The 24,336-nt window shown below is 37.4% G+C and overlaps 1 protein-coding gene across 8 annotated transcripts in view; it reads right to left on the reverse strand.

The window, feature by feature from the left end:
• OSBPL3 (oxysterol binding protein like 3) overlaps positions 1-24,336 on the reverse strand; it is an 85,268-nt gene that overhangs the window by 31,973 nt on the left and 28,959 nt on the right. For 5 of the 8 annotated variants that reach the window (XM_074900429.1, XM_074900433.1, XM_074900436.1 and 2 more), the window contains 6 exons: positions 13,825-14,062; positions 5,306-5,422; positions 5,050-5,103; positions 4,726-4,839; positions 3,769-3,939; positions 506-632 (listed from right to left, as the gene is read on the reverse strand). In XM_074900429.1, the coding sequence (XP_074756530.1) occupies positions 506-632; positions 3,769-3,939; positions 4,726-4,839; positions 5,050-5,103; positions 5,306-5,422; positions 13,825-13,917 (676 nt within the window). In that variant the 5' untranslated portion in view covers positions 13,918-14,062. Of the gene's footprint in view, positions 1-505; positions 633-3,768; positions 3,940-4,725; positions 4,840-5,049; positions 5,104-5,305; positions 5,423-13,824; positions 14,063-16,184; positions 16,290-22,031; positions 22,124-24,336 lie in introns of all 8 variants that reach the window. The other 3 variants (XM_074900430.1, XM_074900431.1, XM_074900432.1) reach the window with 3 other exon arrangements.

The raw sequence follows: 24,336 nt of genomic DNA on the forward strand, positions 1-24,336 counted from the left end.
GAGATTATGTTCCTCTATATTAGAGCCGAAGCTCACTCGTAGGTAGAACTTTACCAGGTAAGTATCACACAGACACTACCAACATGAGAAAGATCTTCATGCACTTCAGAAAGCATGAAAGCAGAAGGTGACTTTGAAGCACAAAGATTTAGTGCTTTTTAAATGACTAGATTTGGGATGCTTCCCTTTTTTGAATATCCAGCTTAAGAAAGTTCAAAACTTACTACTGGAAGTGATGCTTGTATATAAAAGAAAAAGTACTGAAATATACAGGTTCCTTTAAGAGGGGCCCACAATTAAAACCCCCACATCCACAATCACTAGTTGTTTTGAAAACAAATGAGTAGCCAGATAATCAACAACTACCCCTTCCCTCCCTTCAGTTTCAGAGAAAACTCTAACTGTAATGACTACATACAATGTAGTACTCTCACTATCAAGAAAAATTAGGGGAAATATTAGGCTATTTTCAACTTCCTTCAAATATCATTATCCATATCATTACCTCTAGAGCATTTTTCCATGTCTTCAGAAGACTGTAGCCAAGATGAAATCCTGGACTCGTTGCTCGAAAAGGAAAATGACAGGTTACCTCCAGCTGACAACGAATTCTGTTTGGTCAAGCTGCTTGCCTGTCCAAAGAAGAACAAGTGAATTACTAACAAACAGTATTTTAATGTTGTATGTGCAAATTTTGACAACCAACAGTTGAGGTCCATGATCAGGGACAAGGACTGAAGGCATCAATAACATGGAGGAAAAAAGTGTATGAATTAGACTAGTACAGCCACTGAGCATAATGTCAGGATATCTAACATAACTGCTGTCCACAAGCAGTAGAAATACTAAAGGAACCACAAAAATGTGCTGAAAACTGAATTTTGAGAAAGGGCAAAGTTCTGCACAAATTAAGTCAACTTAATACCATAGCACCATATCTGATCAGGACCCAAGTTGGACATGCTATTCCTTCTACATGCTCCTCAAAGAAGCCCCAAAAGTTACTTAAATGTAACATGCACATATTGTTAAAGCTATTTTTCAGTGAAGAAAGCAAGATCTACTAGCCGTTACTTAAAAATTTTACTCAACGTTGTATGACTTTAGCATGGATTTGGCTTGGCAGGCCTTAATACATGTGTGACCATACACCTTGTCTGGGTAAATACTACCCTTTTACATTTCAGTAACCATTTTCAAACTTATCTCATTTTCAGCAGTGCCCACTATCAGATGCTTCAGGAGATGCTGGAAATTCTCTGTAAGAACTAATTAAGCAGTACAATTAAGTAGTTTCCAATGGGAAGAAATTTCTACCCAGTACTATTACCAGTTGACTGTGGCCTATAATGCTGTTTTCTTCTCTAGCATAACTATAAATAAGAGCCATTCAAATGCCTAATTATTTTTAGACCTTATTAAACCCTTCATCTCTAATAATATCTATGTTGCACAAATTACATGCTTTGTCAACATGTTTTAAATCAATTTTTAAATGTTTCATCTTAAGTGCCATTACATGACCACTTTACTGGTTTTGAGAAAAGCTGTCTAAACTGTTTGGCTCTTCTCTGAAGCATACACTTTACAAACTCTGTTAGCTCCCACCCCCCTTATATCAAAACTCTGGTAGTACTAGTCTTAAATCTATTAATAGGAAACATCATCTACATCTCAGTTGCAGTTTTCTTAGTTGGTCTTTTTAAATTTACAATATAAACTCCAACTTGAATTGCAGAATAAAATAAAATGCATTATCCACATGATGTCATTCAGTACTGTGTCAATTTATATAGTCAGTATGCAATAGTAGTATGCATCAATAAGCACATGTATTTTAAAATTATCTATATAGTTTAGCTGGTTTATTCCTACATAAAGCTGTATAAGCTTTAGTCATCTATGTATACCCAAATAATAATTATGGCACCTTTAAAAGCACAAGTAAACTGAATTTAAAGATGAGCAATTGTATTGGCATTTTGTGAACAAATCCCGTATTTATCTCTTCAGAAATCTATCTCACAACCAACTTCTCCAGAACTCGCTCGTATACAGGAGGGAAGAAGGAAACAGGCATTGCCAAGAAACAGGCAAGAGAGTTTACATAGCTCCAGTTAGCATAGTTTTGCTTTTGATCAGCAGGGCTAAGCTTTAGAATCCAAGCATTCTACATAACCATATGTAGACACATAGACCTACCTACCTACCTCACAACAACAACAACAAAAATGGATGTGAAAACTGATCAAGTGTTTCTAAAGGAAAATAAAATGCAATGCGAAGTTCACTCAATATATTTTTCTAAAATAACCTAACTTCTGGTTTGATAGCAACTAACATCAAGCTAGGGCTGATGTAAATTGGGAAACTTCCATTTAGCTTCAGCAGAGCTAAGGTGATTAACCTTAAGAACTATCCCCTTCTATTTTTCACATGAAAATAAGTGGGGTTTCTTTGCAGTGCAAATCTGGATTAATAAATTAAAAGTGCATTAAATAAAAAAAAGAATAAATAGTTTGTTTCCTGACAGTAAGCATAGATTTTAGATATGCTGTTCACATTCTTTTTTCTTTTTTTTTCCTGAGAACACAAGCATATATATATCATAGATATGTATGTTCCACTTTCGCCCTTGATAATTCTTCTCTCCTTCTATCCCTGATGTCTTTTGGGCAAAAATAACTAAATGACCACAGGAGGCTTGTCATTTCCTTGCAGACACAGCCTCAGAAGAGCAGGCTGTCAGAGCCACAGAGGTGCTCGCACCATGGAAAGCATGTAGAGAGCCCTTTACAGAACAGCCCTATTACTGCAGGGTGAGTTACTGTTCTTTCAGACGCTGGCTCGCACAAATCCCCTCCCTCTCAACCACTAGCAAAAAGCTGTCCAGGCACATACCTGTGTTTGGTAAACTCATGCTCAGTTACAGAACAGTCCTACCAGTGATGAACTGCAGGTATTGGGGAACAAGCCCACTCAGATCATACAGCAATACAGCCAGGGAAAAGAAAACCTTAGACAGTAGGATAACAAAGAGGTGACTGCTGTTTAGAAGACACTCTGGAGCTGACAGAAACTGAAAGCCATTTCAGACACAGGATTGCTAAAAAAGACATTATTCTCAAAAGAGATCAGTGGTTCTAAACTGAAGCAGAAGAGCTTCTTTGGGTGAACATCAGTCAGTCCGTGTGCAAACTGCTGAAGGCACAGAGGTTGTGTTCAGGCACAAACACAATCACTCTTCCCTGAGACTGCACCAAAGAAGTCAGTTATGGTGTCGCATGGAGCATTTAGTTTGAATAATGCTTCTACCTTCCCTTAAAAATAGAAGTGGTGGCGACAGGTGATGGCTCTTGGATAATTCCTATATACTCCTCTGTCAGATTCATTAATGTAAAAGATGATAGGTTTTATTAGCTAAAGGAAAATGAAAAAATGGTAAAGGGAAAAAAAAAATCCAGCTGAGTGCTCTTCTAATATTCACCAGCACATATCAGACAAAAGCTGATTTTTTTTTTTTTTTAAGTCATCATGAAAATATAGTTTACTGCATTAAAACAATCAGACAATTTTATAAAATTTAACAGCATCATAGAGAAAACTGTTTGGGGGTAAATCAATAAATCATACAATTTTCCTCTTGACATTTTAGATCATAATTTAAACCCCACCACAAAATTCCATTAGGCTTTTTACTTAATAAACACAAATCAGACTAATTTAATCCCCGATGAAAGCTCATTACTTGTAAATTGTAACTATTACCTTTCTACCTGGAGTAGAATCACATAAACCAGGAACAGAGTCCGCAGTAGTAGACACAGGGAAGAAAAGATTATTGATGTCATGAGGAAACATGGAGATTTCGTTCTGACGGTACATTCTGTGATGACGAAGTTTTGCTACCCATTCATCAAACAGGTCCTGAGATTTCACCTACACAAAATTTCAGGTTTTATAACATTCACATTGAAAATCACTAACAAAGAAACTAAGGTATTTTGCACTTGTTAGACAGCTAGCCTGGCTGACCTTTATTGCCAAAGTTTCAGGAACATTCTTCTAATGATGGTCCTACTAAAACACACACTGTATGAGGTTAAATGTGACATAAAATTAATCACAGGACAAAGTCAAGAAAAAAAAAAAAACAACTTCAGTTTGTATAGTTATGAATTCCAATGCAGAGCACAATACTTCACAACTTCTAGATGGAAAAAACCCAACAAAATAAATCTAAAAAATTATTATTTTGTCATTTCTTAATCGCCATTTTTACAGTTTAGTCAAGATTTAACTAACCACAAATAGAAATTTGATTCTGGCAATGTATTTTAGAACAACTTATTCCACAAGTATAGATAAATTTATACATGAAGTGTAAAATACTTCCTAGAGATAAGAGCGAGATACAACTACTGAAGATAAAAGCACTTGTGCAACAAGTGCACACCCTTTGCTGAATAAAGTGCTGGGTGAAAAGAGTGCTGCTAAACATGAGGCATCTTTGGAGCTTCTATTCAGAACAGTGTTATTGACTCTGGAACAGTACAATAAGGCTTCTCAAGTTATAAAGTGTAAACTAATCTGCTGAGACTAAAAAGTAAATTATTAGTGTAACTAACAGACCTACTATTAAAAAAATAAATAAATTAGGTCTCCACCATACAGAGCAAATGTTGTTATTTTGGGAACAAGGTTGTAACAATTTTGAAGACCTACCTTCAGATGGTATATTTGCTCTTCTGTATCCAAATCTATACATTTTGTTGATTTCTTTACAGACATGACAGAAAGTCCAACGTCAATACAGCCATGAAGCTTCCCTCTCTCTATCTGCAAAAAAGTAAAAAGAATACAATCCCTCCAGAATAAAGCAAAAGGATAGATATTATCTGCTGAAACTATCTTTTTTCCCCCCCCCAACCTACTGTTTAGAACTGCTGAAACTCTATTTCCCATTGCCAACAATACGGAATTATTGTTGGTTTGGATAAAATAGTGTTGTTTTCTTATAATGGCCTTAAAGGGTTTCAGATTACTTACATCAGCTTGGCATTTAGAATACTTCAAAATCCCTCTGTCCAAAAAGAAGTATCTCTGTAACCAGAAATGCAGAGAATTAAAAACCAACAAACTAAACACCCAAAACCCCCCCCCCCCCAAAACCCACCACAACTCCCTCCTGTATTTTTTTGAAGAACACTTTCTCTACTCTTAAGCAAGCTTTTTGCCACAAAACCACACCAAGCAAATCCCACTCACATGGCATCAGGTTTTCAGATACACATTCCTTTCCTACCTTGTGCCAGCCCTTCAAAGGCCATTTCCTCTTTTTCAGCAAGCAGCCCTCCTGCTTCTGTGGCTCCTGGGTACAATTCATTGCTCCCCGGAGTCCTTCTACAATTTCCCAGCTATCCTGCTTAAACAGAAAATCCAAATGTAGATCTTATTTCTTCCAAAGAACAGAATTGTAGCAAGAGATACAAGAGGAAGAAGGCTATAAGTAAAAACACAACCAAATGATGTTGAAATCTAACCTCAGATCCATCTTTACACTATGTTATGTATTTTCCAAGAAACGAGATTTTTTATTTTGATAGAAACAATACAAACTAAACAAAACACTATTTTTATGACACCATCCTTCATTGAAAGTATGCTTTTACCAGAATTTTATACGTATAATTTTCTGTACATACATACACACAGTGTATAGGCCACAGCCTAGTCACAATTTAGCATAAAAAGCCTTCTGCCATCACAGGCAGAAACAGCCTGTGCTAAAAGGATATATATTTTTCAGGTTATGAAGAAGAAATAAAAGACACTGAAAATGAAGACCATTCTATAAAATTATGATCAAAATCTAGAATTATGAACAACTGACAGGAAATGGCATGTGCTAGGACCATTACCATATATATGAAAAAGATAAAGAATACTTTAATGTATAGAATTTAATGACAAAAAAGGACTAGTATGAAACATTTCAGGAAAGACAGAACTATACTAAGCAGGTAAGTACTTATGATCCTTCCTCCCTATAAGATACGTTAGGGAAGTATTCCCCAAAAGAACCAACTCAAAGAAACTTTAAACAGAAGTAAAACAAAAATCAGCAAGAGTGCTAGTTCTGCTTATTTATCCATCTCCAGAATCCTCAAAATTCTCTCCTAGAAGCCTAGAAAAAAAAAAAATTACATCAGGTAATATGCTCATTACTTGAGTAACAAGTCATAATGGTAAACCATCTTTGAAAAGACATTCATAAAACAGCTTAAGGAATGTGATTTCTTATTCTACCACGTTACTGGTGGCACTCTACTATTTTCTTATTATCTTCCTTGCATTGCACTTTATGGAACAAACTGGAAAGCTGCTCTGCTTCCCTGGCTTGAGCTCACTCTGCCAGCACTCCCCACACAACAGGCTGCGAGCACCAGAAACGGTGGGGCTGAGCAGCTCCCATCATTCAACATCCTACAGACCACCCAGTGACATTCTACTACTAGCTTAAGACAAGTCAAAACTGCAAGTCATACTAACCAAAATTGTTACCACAGCACACACTTTGTGCCCCTACAGGTTTGGGTTTTATCCTTGTTGGTTTTGTGACAAATAGTTTCTTTACTCCCTCCAGTTTGAGAGATATTTTGACAGGTACTTAGATACCATTATTTCTAACGAACGATCATGAAATTGTATTTTTCCTATTGAAAATCATAAGTTACACTCTATATTCTTTATTTTTACTACTTTGGGACTCACTTAAAATTGTCAATAATCATGAACACTTCCCTGCTTTGGGGTAAATTACTATGATAGCAGATCAGGTAACAGAGAAGTACTCATGGATATTGTGAGTTAGCAGGCTGAAGGGAGAGCAGAAGGCCTCCTGGACTGTCTCTAGCACATCAGGCTACCACCAGCCGCAGCAGTGAATGCTCTGCTGCTAGAAACCAACTGCGCTGGTCTTTCACAGGGTGAAGCTGGCAGAGAATGAAGCAGAGAGCCAGCCTGTGCCCATGCAAGGACAGTTAGCTAGAGCTTACTACCTGCAGTTTGACGGCTATTCAAAGGCAGCTCTAAGCCTTCACAGTTGTGGACTTCCCCAGCTCCCCCCCGCCTTTTTTTTTTGGTTGTTTTTTTTTTTTGACAGAACATTCCAGTCTTTGAAAGCCAAAGAGAAATTACGTTCCACCACCTCTTTTGCCATACATGTAAATATCAGGACACTAAACGCTTTCCGTACTGGTCTTGGATTTCTTTTTCCTGTTAAAGACTACTTAGTAGCCCTTATACCCTTACATAATCACAAGGATTGGGACTGTTGTGATGACAGAGAGCAGCCTCTTTAAATATCATCAAATATAGTGTAATGCTATAATTTATATTAACTAACAGCTGAACATACTGCTACTTAAATGTCCATGTGTGGATAAAATCTAATCTCAGAAAATATGATCTACTAAATGAGCCAACATAAAAAATTATCTTGATCTTAGCCAATTTCAGATTGGGGACTTGGATAAAGGTAAACATTTTAAAAAGTGATAAACCTGATGGAAACAGTGAGAGATAATTCTAATTAAGAACTAACAGGAGCATCTGCAAGATTAAGAAAAATGTAGTGTTTACAGTTTTGTTTCTTTCTTCTTGAAATTAGCCAGAAGAGCTTAAGAACTGTTTTGACTGATTACTGAACAAGCTATTTCCCTTGCCTTCGCTGAAATTATTAAACTGCAGTACCCAAACACGTAACTTTTTCACTGAGAATTCATCTGATTACAGTCAAGATTAGTGAACAGTAGACCCTTTTCAATACTCTAGTATTATAACTAACAAAACAACTTTCTTGAACTGTGGATCAAATTCCCATAGAATTTGGTTAAGCTTAAACACACTATACAGTTGAGAGAGAGGTCTGCTTGCAGGAGACAAGCAGAAATTTGAGCACTACCAAGAAAAACACAGGAATCCAGATTCACCTTTCTATAAGGACAAGCTTAGAAATAAAGTTCATCAAGTGAGACAGACCCATGTTACACTGGGCATATGAGATAAAGAGAAAGAAAGCAGCTGAGAAATAGCTCAGCCAATTACACCCACCCAGAATATACACAGTGTCAATAGTTTGGGTCAAATTTTTAAATACAAAGCACATCCTGGCCTGCATTACAACTCCAGTTTTTTTCTGGGCCTCTCCTACAGTCCAGACACAAGGTGTCTCCCACGTTCCTGCAGGAGAACTGTTCTTCAGGTCAGTGAGGTGGCCTTCACAATTAGAGAGTGTGAAAATTGGAAGAGAAGCTGAAGTGGGAGCACTTCTTCCCATCAAGCAGATCCAATGGCCTGCCAAATCTCAGGTGATGAAGGCAAGTTTCCTACTCACATTTCTGCCCTGGAAACCTCACACTTCAATTGCAAACTTTACATAAAGGTAGCTTAGTTGAATTATAAATAGATCCTTTGAAAAGCACAAGACAATTTAATCAACTGAGTTACCCCAGAAAAGGCAAGGAACGGCTCAGAGAATTAACAGTTTGAGGACCTGCTGGATACACGCAAGATGCAACCCTGCAGTAACAGCATTTGGTCCTCTTCCACACACATCTGTCTAGAAGAGTCCAACCTTTCCCACCTGAAGCACTGACTTCCACATTTTGCAAAACACTGCTGCCAATAAGTGGTTTTGGATCCATTCACTCTTGACCAAGACCCTACGGAATCTTTATTGGCATTTTGTTTTGCAAGAGATCTGACACCTCATTTGATGAAGAGAAAGCATCAGGTTATTGCTGGGAGCAGCTGCAGAAGTGAAAGAAAATTGCTTACTCCCTAAAAATGAAGGCAAATGAATCAGGCTGGTCAGTTATCAACTGTTTTCATCTGTCTGGAATAGCAGAGTAGCAAATTGGAGATACAGGATTTCCTGAAAGCTACTGGAAGCATTCAGATTATGCTCCATTTTGCTGATTCTTATCCCACAACAGGGAACTGAAAGAGATACCCCAAAGCCATAGTGCTAATTAAAAAAACCCCCAACCACTGCATTTCCCCCCCCCCCCAACTTACCGCTGAATGGCATTAACAATTCTAGCATAAGCCTGATGTCCAGATTGGTAGTGTCTTAAGGTTATAACACTACAAAAGATTTTTTATCATTATGGGCCCGTATCTGCACAAAATGATGAACACTGCATTTGCTGCCCAGGCAGAAATTTCACTTGTGACTGAGGAAAGATACTCTTTACTTTTCTCAGGTCCAGAGGTGCTCATTTCAGATCAGCACTGGAAATTCACCCTGTAGTTGTTACTTGTCCTACACCCACTCTGTGACTGAGAAAAAAAACTATATACTTTGGTCTTCAGAGATAAGTCTGTCATTAGGTAACTGCAGTAATTTTGTTTGTTTAGTAAAATAAAAGCCTCCCCATTTTCTACAATATTCTGTACCATGCAGGTCCTCAAGGCAAATTATTTTAGGAGAAAGAATGAAGTAATGAGTTTGAACAGCTCTCAGAGTGATGCTTTGCACTTGCAGCTCCCTGAACGAAACAGATGACAGTGCCAGACTTTCTTCCAATGTAAAATGCAGTCAGTTGTACCGAATATTTTAAAGTGCCAAAAATAGAAACCTGCTTTGTGGAGGACAAGGGCTGGCATCAGCTGCAACTAAAGCATTTGTTACAGTTCATAAAATTGGCAGAAATTATTTTTTTCCTTTTTTAGAACATGAGGGTTTTTTAAGCAGCTCTTTGACATAAAGCTTTTCCCTACTGAATCTATTTTAAAAGTTAGTTAACATATTAGACTTAAAAATAACTACCACAATGTATCTTCTTGTGATAACAGGTCAATTTAAATTTAATGAAGATCAAGACCAGTTTTGCTTCCTCACAAAACACAGTTTGAGTTGTGGTTTTGTGGAAGAGATCGCTTTCCATGACTGAAGAAGAGGGCCAGAGAAAAAGCAGAGGTGGGATCTGGCAGTAGCCTCGAACCTGCTATGAGGCTTCAAGGTGAAGGTGTACTTAGTGGAACAGGATTGACTGTTAGCATCTTCTGTTCACACTGCAAATGTGTTGCATCTGGCAGAAAAAAAGCACCAAGTTTAGAGAAGGAAGAAGTAAGCTTTTGCAAGTCCTGCAGCCCTACTTAAGTGAACTCTTTTTTGGTGCAGTGGCCCATCTTCTGCATCACAGGACTCTATTTACACTCTCTAGACCACTGACATATGTTGCTCTGCAGTAACTAAATTTTAGAGGGCACAACAGCCTTGTACTATGGCGGTTCCATATCCCAATCTCAGGTATCTGCTTATTATTTGGTGCTAGTGTGTACCTGGCAACAGAGCCTGTGCCTAGGAAATCAGAGAGACTCAAAACTCAGATCCTACTATTTTGGAGGTAAAAACAAATGACCTGTTCAGGTCCCTTCCTCTGCATGTTTTAGAATCTCTTTCTATTTAATCAGATTACAAGACCTGCTGTGTCAGATGAGCAGCACAGAGGAAAGCACCTGTCAGGCAGATCCGTTGTTAACCTGCAAGCAACAAGTGTAGCTCTGAAGGTCCCTGAGAGAGGCACAAGTGTTTGAACAAGGAATAAGAAACCCTCCATGGAGCTGGAAGATGAATGAAAGAATATAAAAATCATGCTCTTCACTCCCCAATCTGCACAGCATATGGCAAAATTATTTAAAACTTTTGTGACGCTATTAATAAAAATGTATCAGTAAGAGCATCACATTGCACTCTTCTACCAGGGCTTTGCAAAAAAAAAAAAAAATCTGTGGTACTTTTTAGATTAGGGTATTTTTAACACATTTATAGAATTTTAGATTGTTGCTGTTTTCTTAATAGAACACTAGTGCTGTCATTTAAACTAACATGCTGATGAAAAGGTCAAATTAAATAATTCTCAGATAGTGGCATCACCCATTCCCAGTCTTGTCAGCCCTGAGTAGGTGGATATCAGCAGTGATGAACTGCGAAGCTATGATTTACAAACACAAGAAGCTGAGTGAGAAAAGCAATTAATGATATAAACAAAGCTAACTGATCAGGTGTGACAAGAAATCCTCTGTGGAAAGGGGGAGCAAAGGGACAGGACACAAGAAAGATCTCAACATCCTCACTGCCCAGACCAATTTAGATGTTCTACTGTGTGCTATACTATACAATTTATACCACCAGAGAGTCTATCTAGCAAGGTAAGGATCTTGATAACCTGCAACACCAGACCCTTTTGGAGAACAGGACCAGGGAGAAGCTATCTCTTCCTCACCCAAAGCACTGCTGTGTCGAGGCCAGTAAGTCTTGCAGAGTAGTGCCTCTGTTAGGCCTAAAGCACCATCTTTCTACATGCAGCACAGAAGAGTGTATCTAACAAAACATCCATTGAAACATGCTACCATTACAAACTATAATAAAGAAAATAATTTTTAAAATGAGGGAAAATGACCCACAGAAATTATTTTCAAGTAAATATCTAGAGTGCATATTTCACAGGATATTTAAATTTTTGTTTTTTCCAGCAAAACAGTTTGTTGTGTAAACTGCAAGACTACTTCAGTGTGGAAAAAAAGCCATGTGAAGAACACCAAAAACATCAGGGAATTAAGGAAGGAACAGCAATACACAGCCATGTACGTAAACACTGACAATGCTGAAAGAAACTGTAATTTAGAATTATTTTTTTTTCTTTCTAAATTTCGCTACTTTGAAGGAAGACCTCTAGGTCACTTCAGCAGATGCAAACATAGTTACAGGATAAGCTGGAAAGTTATGTCACTTGGTAAAGAAGAAAATAGAGAAAGTATTAAAGTACAAATATTAGAAGTCCCCATTAAAAATAAGAATATCAGAAAGACCAGTGGAACCTTAAAAGTAAATGTAATTTGTGAAAAACATGTTTGTAAATTTTCAGACCATATAGAAAAGCAAGAAAGCAGAGCTTTTAGCCCTGCTTAGTGATCATTTCACAGCATATAACAAGTCACAAACTCAACAACTTCTGTGGGCTTGCCCCTGTTGTTACCACCCCTGAAAAAAGACAACCTATGTAGGTTTCCCAGATGCAAATGTATATTGTTACTTGGTACTGCAGTAACAGACCATGAAAAGATTGATACTGAAAGTGATCAAAGTGAAAATACTTATCACAGTGCTCCATATTATCACAAAGAAATATCAACTGTATCACTCTTCAGTATACCTTAGGAAACAACCTAATTTATACCTCCATTTAGTTTGACCCAATAGATATATGAAGCAATTTACTGTCTGCCTGACTGTAATGAATGAGCATGGATGTATCAAGAATACAAACAATGCACCAAGTTGCATCTCTCACCTTTGTTGGGTACACCTTGCATTTTTGTAGAAGGATCAGAGACTGGGGATTGACAAGATGACATTAAAACTTACTGAATTATTCCTTTTCTCCAAAGACGGTAGGTGAGAACAAAATGAATAAGAAATGGGATCCGCTAATAATAGTATCAAAAGCCTGAGCTGGCCAACAGATTTGATCATGTTAAATGGCAGTAAGTGAGGTTCTTGCAGAAATTGCTTCTGCGTAAGTATGTTTGCTTTTACTGGCTGTGTAACACACCAGTGGATTCAGTCATGCTCATCTAAATCTTATTATTTAAATTATAACACTTGATAGACACGAACTATTGAAACAGACAATACCAAACGTTTTAAATTACACTTTTTAAAGGTAATCTCATACCAAGGACATAAAACTAATGTTGCAGGAAAACAAAAAAGGCATCCTGAAAGTAAGGATTTCTTTGCTCGGTGTACTAGAAATGCATGTAATTTCTTACAAGCACAGCACTTTAAGAGGCATAAATTGTTCAGAGATTTGTCAGCCTCGCCAATTGTATGTACAGGGCCCAGAAGTCCCAGAAAAGCAGGTGCTATTTCAGATGAGGTCTCCAAAGCTTTTGTTGGATTGGGATGCTCGGTTCCAATTACAATTTCAACCTGAGGCAGCTTCAAGAGCTCCACTATGCCAGCATTGTACAAATAAAAGTTTATGTTGAGCATATTGCTCATCATTTTGCAAGCATGGATTGAGTGTGTTTAAGCTTCTTGGTATGGCAGCAGGTCAATGCTTCTTGCCCACAAACAAGAGCTGTCTTCAGCAGAGGTGCAAACACTCATAGACGTCTTTTAAAACTGTAAGGTTTAAAGAATAGCATCATCTCTGCAGAAAACAAAGCCTTTGCATTAGGCATGCAGATGCATCATGTTATACAAATACTTATTTTCATAACTACAGTTCTACAGCAACAACCAGCACGCACGGACATTTGCAGGCACTTTTGCATTGTCAAAGAGGCCCTACATCAAGTTTCAGAAGAATGTTTTCTCTTTCACACATGCATGCACACCTTTCCCTGGAAATTTGAAATAAGCAGAGCAGCTACACAATATTCTACCACAAAAGCAGTGTCTTACAGGGAAGATTTGGGATTTCAGGATCAAACCACAGAGACCAAGACATTACAGCAGCAATATTTCACTATAAAGACACCATATGTACACAGTGTGATAGAAAATCAAATTCACTGATAGCATTCCAGTTTTAAAAGTGCCTGCTATTCAGTAACATGAGTTTACTCCATTTGACTCAAAACAAGATGCTGCTACCAACAAAGAAAGGAGAGTAAGGAAAACAGAAGTGACAAAGTAAAACAGGCAAGCAACAGGAAAACAGTTTAAGAAATCTACTGATATTCAAGAGCAAAAGTAACAGTCGATCTTAGTAATGCTTTCAGTTTGGTTTAAAAAGTTTGCATTACCTGTCGACTTCCCTGTTTGGAGGAGCAGCTGCTAGTACTTCTTGAAGGAGACAACATTTTCTGGGATACACCAAAGCTTTTTTCTTCACTCATGATCCAATACCATTTGTTTCACATAAGCTCTTAGAACATTAAAAGGTAATTTAGAAAACGTGTTGGAAGACTCCTGAGAGAGACACAGAACTCATTCTTCACCCAAATGCTGTCCAGTGGCATGATCTGCATCCCATGGAAATTCCTAAAAAGGAAAAGAAAAACAAAAAGCCAAATTATCACATGCTGTCTCTTACTGCCATCTTGTACCATGAATCGTAATAAAACCTTTGGTAATACAAGCTGACTGCATTACTGTACATTATTAGATATTAATTCAACAATCACTTTAAGATAAATTTCCAAGCTTCAAACAGTAACAACACGAATTTTGGATCCCAAATGCATGCTTTAATAATCACTATTTATTCAGAGGACAAAGTATCAAGCATCTTTTTAAAGATTTAAATTAAATTTTTAAAAATTACTAACAAGTCACATAGAGTATAATAAATATCTACATAAAATGGACCAGAACAGCCTCAAAATGGGAAGAAAGCATCTAATAAAATGTCTCACAAAAAGGACAGTAAGTAATCAGAAAAATACCTTTTTTCCCATTGCCTTGATAAATTAAAAAAGTAAGCAGGGCTTCAGGTTGTAAGGAAAAAAAAATCTTTCTATTTAAAAGAACCATACCTAAAAGTACAGAGCATGCAAACTCGGCTGCCCAGACCTTTGCACGACCACTCTTACCTGGAATAAGAAAGTTGTAACTATGTCTCATCAGTTGTCTCAGTCAGTGACTGGAAGAATAATTAACAGTCTGTTTAATAACAGTGCTGTTTGCAGCATATGCAAATAAAAGCCATGCCAGAAACTCCCAATAACGGATTTTCTGTGTGGGCAAGAGTTGTCATGGTAACTGCATAATATTTTTTTAAAAACAGAGGACATAACAAAAGGGTGATGCTTTCCAAAACTTGGGGTGGTGGAGGAGCTTTATAAATTGTTTATCATTTCAGATTTCATTGTTTCAGGCAAGGAATTTTCACATTAGGAAGAGTGCAAGCACCACCACTGAGGAAACTAAGGACATTTCCACAAAGATAAGAGGAATTCCATTGCCAAAAGAGGGAGGCACTACTTCACAATCCCCTCACTTGTGTTGTCAGAACAGTCCTAAACTGGGATCACTAGTTATTGAAGTTTGCCATTCATTTTTTCTTTAAGAGGCTTAACAATCTATTCTGAGAGAAGCAGCATTTTCAGATCCCTAGTAAAACATATTGTGTATATTAAGAATTCATTTATTTAAAAAAAAAACCAACCAACAAACAAAACAAAACCAAACCATAAACCACAGTCAAAAAAAAACCCCAAACAAACAAAAGGAGGTGCTATATTTAAGATGAAGACAATACTTATGCTGCAAAAAACCTCTCTTCATATTGTTGTAATCTGAAGCATCTAACATCTGAACAGATATCTTCTCCAATCTACAGTGCCTCTTTGGCAATATAGTTTGCTGTAACATTTCAACCAACACATCCTCTTTTCACCTGAAACAAGGTCTCTCTCTTCATGGCATTTACCTTACCGAGTTAGAAATAATTACCCCCAGATCAAATCTATGCTCAGCAACAGTAATGAAACAAATAGCCTCAGTCTCCAAAAGTCAGGTGAGAAACAAGCTCTCCTGGGGCTCTTCCACTGAGCCAGCTTAGCAATTATTTCCAGGATCCATCATCAAACAGGTACAAAGCCACTGAGTACAATGCAAGAGCTGAAGAAAACCAAAACAAGACAGCAACGGGACAGCAAGGTCTGAGTTGGGCCTAGTGCATGGGGTTTAGACTGAAATTACTACTGAGATTAGGAACAGTACATTCTGGAGAAGGTATAGTCTCTTCCCATCAGGAACAAAAATTTGTGTCGCATTTCATTAAGGACTAGCACTTTTAACAAGTTTAGATTTATCTCACTTCATGCAGGACTGTGGAGTGAATATAAAGTATAACTTTCTTGCTTAGTTTCAAGCTATTATTTAGCAAGAGTTTAATGATAACATCTCTATTAACAAGCAGAGTCAAATCTTCACAATAGATTTGGAAACATACTTCCTGCAAACTCATTGTTCAGACACCCCTTTCAAAGCACTGTAGAGCAAGTGCTTTACACCTGTCTTCTTCACTGCTCAATGTTCAAAATAAGCAGTGGTTTCTCACTTGGTTTTCACTGGTGACTATATGGCACGTTAGCAAAGACTGGCAGAGTTCAGGCTCTAATTTACAGCAAAATGCACTGAAAGCTGTTGTCATCAGTACCTTGCGAGTTTATCTCCAGGATGCACTAGATTTAAGTTATACAATGCCCTTTGCCTGTTTGAACACACAGCACAATGGTTGTCATATCCTGGAAGTGTCAGGTAACTGAAAAAAAAAAAAAAGAGGTCTCATTGACTTTAATCCCAAAAGAAACCATATAATCAGAAGAGTATTTCTATCAGCATGTTTTTGGTGTGTAGTCTAAATTAAGTTGTGGCTACCCTAGCATTTTAGGACAGAGCAGAATGGCACTTCTGCTGCTAATCTCCTGGTCCCCTGCTCTTTCCACATTTAGGTTTACACTGCAGGGCAGTCTTGGAGCATGCAAACCAAATCCCTTTTGGATCAAGTGTGCTCCAGGAGCACATGTGGTGCTCAACACATTGAGTTCCCAGCACCAGACTAGAGCTAAGTTCTGACTAGTTCCATCCTGATGTAGATTTTGGGTCCTTACCTTCAACTGATTGACTACAAAGGTCGACTTTTACTGCATTGCTCTACTTGCTAAGTAATCTAGACACAGATTTACCCCACCTAAGTTAAGTACTTGATATTTCCTAGGGCAATATGTCGTTTTGCAATCAAAAAGGGACACAGGCAGGCACTTTTCCAGAATTCAGATGAGCTGAAGGTGACTCAGCCACTTAAGCAGAGGTGCTTAAATGAGGAGCAGGAGACAGGTAGGGTAAAGATGACAGAGAGCACCTGAAGTATTTTGGAGGTCTGCCTCCAAAATTGCGCTTTTGAATTTTCTTTTATTCCTTCAAATTAATTTACTACATGGGTTGAAGAGAAGGCTTTTGTTACCAGCCCTGAAAAAGGCAGGAGTGAAATGTGCCCTCTCTCCGAAGTGTTTTCTTATTACATTATCGGTGTTTCCCAGTAAATTAACTTAATACCTTGAGACTTCCAGATTTGAACATGAAAGTGTATGTAAATAATGAACATGGCCCCAACTGATCTGTAAAAACTGCTGCATGCTCCAGCTACTACGCTGTGCTCCTTTTTAAAAATTCTCTCCAAGCTCAGGAATAAAAAAGAAAACTGTGGTTGCCCTTCAACAATAACCCCCTTATTTTTCCAGGAAGGTGTGAAAACACTGATCCTGCATCCTGAACTGACTCTCATATTCTGGCTGCCAGCAGCAGTGACTGGGCCTCTCTAGGGCGACTGGTATTTTACATTACCTGTGGAACTTAAGACTACCAGGTAGAAGAGCAATTACAACTTTGAAGAAGGCATAAAAATCAGTATTATGCTAACTAAGCTAAGACTGCAGCTAAAATTGATGTTTGGAGGTCATCATGATCCAGTTGCTTCAGGTTCAATACATTTTGCTCCTTCCCATGCCACAGGACAGCCTCAGAACTGTGTTTGTTCCTACCTTTCCTCTGGAGCACACAGTGCCACTTACTGTGGTCTACTCCAAAAAGACTAATCTAAGGTGTGAAGCTGAGGCAAATCCAAATAAATTCAGGATGGGAATTTTCACAAGTGCTAAGTATTGGCCTAATTCTTTGCTATCAAGTCAACTGCAGCAAAAGTAGGCCAAGAGTACTTCCACAAATGACCTCACCAGGTGCATTTTAAAGAATTAAGAATACATGAGTATCAGATATTATTTATAGCTACTACATCCTAAACCCATAAACAGCACTCATCTCTACTTATCATCTGTTACTAAGAGCCTTATCATTCCACATCAATTAAAGCTAATCTAAACATATGATAATATATATAACAGGAGGACCTATTTTTTTAAAAAAATGTACCATCCTGAGTTGTCCTCAAACCTTTAAAATATCACATGTTCAAAGCAGCCTCTCAATATCGCTACTCATCTCTTGCAACTCTCAAAGCAATAAGCTTACAGCAAAATCCAAGTTTTTCCACATTTCACAAAAGAAGAAAGGCAGAAATTCAGAAAAAAAGGGGAAAATGCAGTAAAAAATCATTATGCAATTATTTTTCTTACATGTCTGGAAGAAAAGTAGAGCCTTAGCTGCTTCAGAGCCAATTCAGCAGTGAAAGAACACTGTAGAGGGATTTTGAGCAGCAAAACTGGAAGCATATATCTTATTCTATAATTGTAGTCAATTAAGGTTTTGTGGATAGAAGAATAGGAACAACAAAAAGCCTGATGAGAGTCATGTGGACACAGCAAGTACAGGACTGAGCAATCCAAATCAGAGTGGCAAGCAACACTGAGTGACTTTCATGAAATTAAAAAAGAATCCATGCTGAAGCCTTTGCTCTGGAGCTATTATTAAATTACATTCACTCATGTCCACCTGGATAAACAAAGCAATAGCCTTTTCCAAGCATTGCTTTCATGGCTTTCTATGTTATTTTTCGGATTGTCAGCTTTAATCTATCCAAGTGTCTCATCTGGCTCAAAAAAGGGAAGAATTATTTATAGAGCACAGATGTGCCATGTACAACTATTGGAGATGTCTTTTCAAGGCAGGTATTTGCTGTTCCTGAATTATAAGATTGAAGGACAAAGCACACACATACTGTCCTGTTGCTAGCTATTCTCTTTACAGAAAAAAACCCCAAAACATAAAATAGCATAAAACAACTAAGTTATTAAAACTATCTTTCAAAAGAAAAAGTTCAAACAGCTTAGGACAACTAGCAATAATAGGAAGTATGTCAGAACTATCTTCCATCAGACAGGTGCTGTCTTTCCACACATCGTCCAAATCACAACCTCTGTTGAGCAAATGCTTTCCATTAGCCATGGAGACATATCACTCTCTGAAGTAGTCTATGATGTAAAGACACAGTTAGTTCCATTACTACTATTGCAGTAATTAAATCATGCTATTTTAGTGACCCAAAAGAGGGAAATTTAGTTCCAACAAAACTCTCCTAATTGTCTAATCAAGAGAATGAGAGTTAGGAAAGGGAAGAAGCTAGACAAATAACAAACATACTGCATTTACCACCAGGTTACTTTTTATGTATAACGTTCATCACTTCATTAAAGAAAATCCTGTATGTTCCAATGTATGGAAAGCAAAAAAACCAAAATAAAACCCAGAAACAATCTAGTAGAATACATGACAAGAAAGACATCAAAGAACATGCTTCAATGTCTAGTCAAACTATCCTGAAGCAAAGCAAGTATCTGCTGTTTCACTAACCCTTGGGGCGAATAATTCAATCCTTATATTAGAAAAATCTTATATAAATTCAGAAATAGGTCAATCGGCATCCTGAAATATAAGTATATCTAAAAATACCACCTTTCCCTCACATCCACCATAGAATCTGATTATAATATTGCATCCAACATGACTCATTTTAAATGTATAATTCTGACACTGTTTTCATCCCCCCAGGAGATCTGCAGTAGATTACACTTTCATAGAAAAATTTGCTGGGTATATATTCTAGATAGGTATGTTAAAAATCTTGGTGACTAGCAATACAGAAAATACATCCAATAACAGCTGTATTATTACAGTAATTAGTCAGCTGTCACACCACCTTTTCCACCCAACTTTTAATTGCAGTTGAGAACCATAAATAATAGGACTGACCTAGCTCACAGTCAGGTCCTATTAATAATTCTCCTTCTGCCCCTGCTCCTTTCAGAAAGAGCTTTGCCTAGGGACAGCCCAGAACCTCAGGGCTTAGCCCGAGCATGAGCTGCCAGACTGAGGGGGGTCCCACATGCCCCCTTCCAGCTCTTAGCATGACTCACACACTCAGCTGACCCCCAGAAGCTGGGGTACCATAGGAACCAATTTGTGACCCAGTAACAGAGGGGTCCACAGTCTCCTGACAAGAGGGTGGAGCAGAAATAACAGTTACTGAGCTATGATCAAATCCTATGCTGGGAGCCACACACACCGCATACACCAGGGCTAACAATAGCCCTCCTTGTGCTCAAATAATAAAGAAACAATGAGTCCGTTTGCACTGGAAGCACTATTTGTCTAGAGAAGACCTTACAAGTGAAATGATCTAGCAATAGAAAAGAGAGAAAGGTTTATTATAATTTTCAACAAGGAAAGTAACAAGGCACAAGGTATCATTTTACAGCCTTTACTGAAAACCTTGGAAAGGTCCATCTGTTAGTGATAACGTCCTAGACTTGGTACAAGTGGAAACATTACCATCAGAGCTTTGGAACCAGCTTGGTTGCCTTTCATTTTTCTGCTGTTACTATTTAAAGTTTTGCTTTATTCACTAAAACAAAGACACTCCACTATGCCCCAAGGCTTATTCCTTTTTAAAACTGCACTTGTTATTGCTAAAATATTACTGAAATACACACTGTTTTCAGAGATTCAGTTCTGATAGGCACAAGGTTAGTTTTGGAAGTCAGTGCTTTCTTGTGAGAGTATCTGTCAGCCTACCAGCATGTAGTAATTCAAGATCTTAAGACAACACTGCCTGCACATCAAGAAAAAGACATCACTTTCCTATCAAATCACTGAAGGCAACTTCGAATCAGACTGTCTTTTTATGACCTGATAATCACAGCGTAACACTGTGAGATGCATCAATCTATCAAGGCTGACATCAAGAAACGTATTTTATTAAACCAGCTAACATAGTTGCTTTAACTATGGAGAAAGGAACCCAAAACCTGTAGTTTCAAGTGGAATAGTAAACAGGACTACTGGAAGAGTTTTGGTGGCCCAGGAATGATCTTCATCAAAGTCTAAAGAAAAACATCATAGGGTATGTATGAACAGCAAACGCAACACTGAGATCCTTTATCTCATGCAGGAAACCTAGACATTCATTAAAAAGTGGCAGGATCCAACAAACGTGCTCTATCCTCTTTGATGTGGTGTTTTACTTTTCACACTGTGGCATCATCTACTTCCTAAAAAACCAAAACACCCAACCAAAAAACTAAGGTCCCCCTCTCAGGTTTTTCCACAATACACTGGAATTTTCACATGTGCCTTGTGTATGTCACAATTTCTAAAAGAAAAAAGTCACAATGGAAGCACTTCCCTTTGTGAATGTTTAGTGTTTCTCCTTTATAAGCAGACTTATTAGCTTAAAATTTAAATCTAACTTTAATGACCATGGTAATAAGATTCAGTTTTTCCTAGGATACACAGAAATTCATTTATGCACTTTATAAAGTGTAATGACCATGAGTTATGAAAATGTCACATTTCTTCTTAATCAACTTACCATATTTTTAGAGATTTCTATCTCTTTAAGTCCATTCCAGTATACCTTTTTCAGTGTACATCAGTATTTATAAATACAAAGAGAGCTACAGCTTTTAAATATTATGCAGATTATTTCTTTACAGAGGGTCTTTCACATAGATAGCTTGAAACATCAAGAGAGGTGTGTAGTATTCTAAACAAGGGCAGGTAGTTGTTAGCAGTGTTAACCCTTTCCAACATAATCTTAGGTGAGGGGCTGCTAATTTCCCACCAATGTGTTTCTGAACACAAAATTTGTGAATAAACCTTGACACTTTAGAGATGTGTTGTAGAAAACAATTAACACATATAAAGTATACAGAGAACAATTAATACTACAAGTGCTGAGTCTTTTTGCTATTAATGCCAAAAGGTAAGAATTTGTCAACTCCAAGCTTTCAATGAAAATAATGCAAATATAAAGAAAAAAGTGTACACAGAAATGTGTTTCTTTTAAATAAAAATTTCAAATGTTAAGGCTTGGGTTGGAGCTCTTCAAGGACAGACAAGGTAACACCTGCAACTCCTTGCTTGGGAACACACATCATGTACATGTATGCAGGTGACAAGAACCCTGAGAAGCAGATGCAGTAAACCATGCTCTTGGAAGGTTCTATATCACAGTCTTAAATCCATTCATATTTATGATTGTAATGAATACCTTGACAGTGGGAAGCAGGAAACAGGTTCCAGGGATCAGGTTTTCTGCAACATTATCCTCATAGCATATGAGAAAGATGAACAGTAAGAGACCTAGAAGCAGAGAGATGCAAGATGTGGGAGACCAGATTATAAATCTGAAACATGCAATGAATTGCCTAAGTAATATGAAATGGGAAAGTATCAGTCACAATTGCTGGATCAGCCAAAAAAGATGCAGGCTAGAGATGAGGGCCTCTGCCTAGGTTAACAGGGTAGCTCTTGAGCAAGAAAGAGACCATAAAAAGGATCTTCTCCCCACCTCAAGTGATAGAAACCCACCACCACCTCCTCAAATTCTGAAATGCTGGAGGAGAACCTGAATCCAGCTAGGGTTACTTTAGAGGCTCTACTTTGACAGAGTTGGTAGAGAACTCTTGACCTTGAAAAAGGAAGAACACAAAGATGCAGAAGCAGCAACCATGCTTAGGAAGAACAGAAGGTCCATTTCAGAGTGAGTGCTTTCATGTCAGATCTTGTCCTGCCACTGCCTAACTACAACAGAACAAAATTTAAAAGCAAGTTCAGAGATTGGCCAAAAAGGGAAGCTTCAATTAAGACTCTGTGAATAATTTAACACTATTACAGACAGCCCAGAACAAGGAAGATATGTAGCCTTTTAATGCACTAAATTTGTTTATACAAGTCTACTACAGTATGACATCCCAATGTAAAAATATGGTCTGCCTCCAACAATAGACCTTAGAGTTAATACAAAGCTGCTGAGAACTTTTATGGGTTTCAGTAACAGCTCCATGCCTCCACTGACAGGTTAGAGAACAAATTCATACTCACTTTTAAAACCACCAAAGCAGTTAAATAAATTCTTGATCTGAAACAATTTGTTACTGTCCCTTTTCTAGATATCAGTAGTTCCCCTAACAAAAAAATGAATTAAAAAAAAAAATCAAAAAAAAAAAAAAATCACAGGAGCCCTCCCTAGAGAACTTTATGTCACAGGGAGTAGTTCATATACTTTGCTTTGGCCAAAATGCAGGGATGGTCATCACCAACTTATGGGCAAGAAAGTGGAAGCAGTATTATTTTCAACTGATCCCAGACAGATCTGAAAAAGATACTCTGTCCCTAATCTTACATTCAGATTCAGGTTAGTGCAAGCTACCAGCTATCTATTTGAATTTAATTAAAAACAAAAGAAATTCCACATGATTAAAAAAAGCTTTGGCTACACTCCTGTTCTCAAGCATTTTTAGAGGTTTAAAAGATGGAAGGTTTTAATTAAGATGCTTCAGCAATATGAAAGAATGAATAATTTACAAAGAAGTTGATCTGAGTTCAGTGAAAGGGTGCTACAATTTAACAATCCATATTTGTTATTTCTAATGGGTATACTCATTTTTTACTTTAGTTCCAGTCAGTGTAAACAGGCTATAGAGACAGCAGACAATGTGAAGAGTTTTATAATGTGTGCAGTCTAGCGTCTTGGTTGCTTCATAGCATTTTTGAGGTTGGTTATACTTGAACTGCAACTAGCAACCTGGATTTTAATTATAGGTTATAAAAGCAACAATAAATAGAAGTGTTTACAAGTGATGCAGATTCCCCTTAAACTGCTTAGTATTAGAAAAGTGTCACCATTCTTGGACTTTGCCTTCCATTAATCTCTCTACTCTCCTCACAATCTCTTGCCATTTTTGTGTTTGTTTCTAAAACGCTGGCATACAGTACTGGCTTTTTTAGACCATCAGGATTTACAACACAAATAAACCTGTTACTTATGAGTAGTGCAACATAAAGTGCATCCTGACATACATAAGACCCTTCCACAATTTTTCATAATGCACTTGATGGATTTCTGAAAAGGAAGACAGAAAAAACCCGAACAATTTCTCAGAGGAAAAGGTGTTTTTATTTTTAATAAAAATGTCCAAAGTAATAACGTATGAAGTCACAGGAAACATAATAATGAAAGGTAATTTCTTAACAGATGGCAGCCATGCCCACTTCACCCATGCAGACCTACATATTTTTTCCTTAACTTTTATTAATACTCATCTTTCATTGACTTTCATTGTGTTTTCCACAATTTTGCCAGAAATACTTTTAAAACAAAAGGTCTGAGAAACTCATTCAAGTACACATTTTTAACATGGTAAAATATAGAAATGTATAAAGGAGGAAAACACCTATACAAAGCTTATGCCATAAAATTACACTGTCGACATAAAATTGTCTTTTCAAAGGCTGCTCAGGGCTGAAACTTTAAGTACAAAGCTTTCAAGTCTTGACCACAAAATTTGAAGTTT

The sequence above is a fragment of the Athene noctua genome, chromosome 2 (genome assembly GCF_965140245.1).
Source record: "Athene noctua chromosome 2, bAthNoc1.hap1.1, whole genome shotgun sequence".
Classification (NCBI taxonomy): Eukaryota; Metazoa; Chordata; class Aves; order Strigiformes; family Strigidae; genus Athene; species Athene noctua.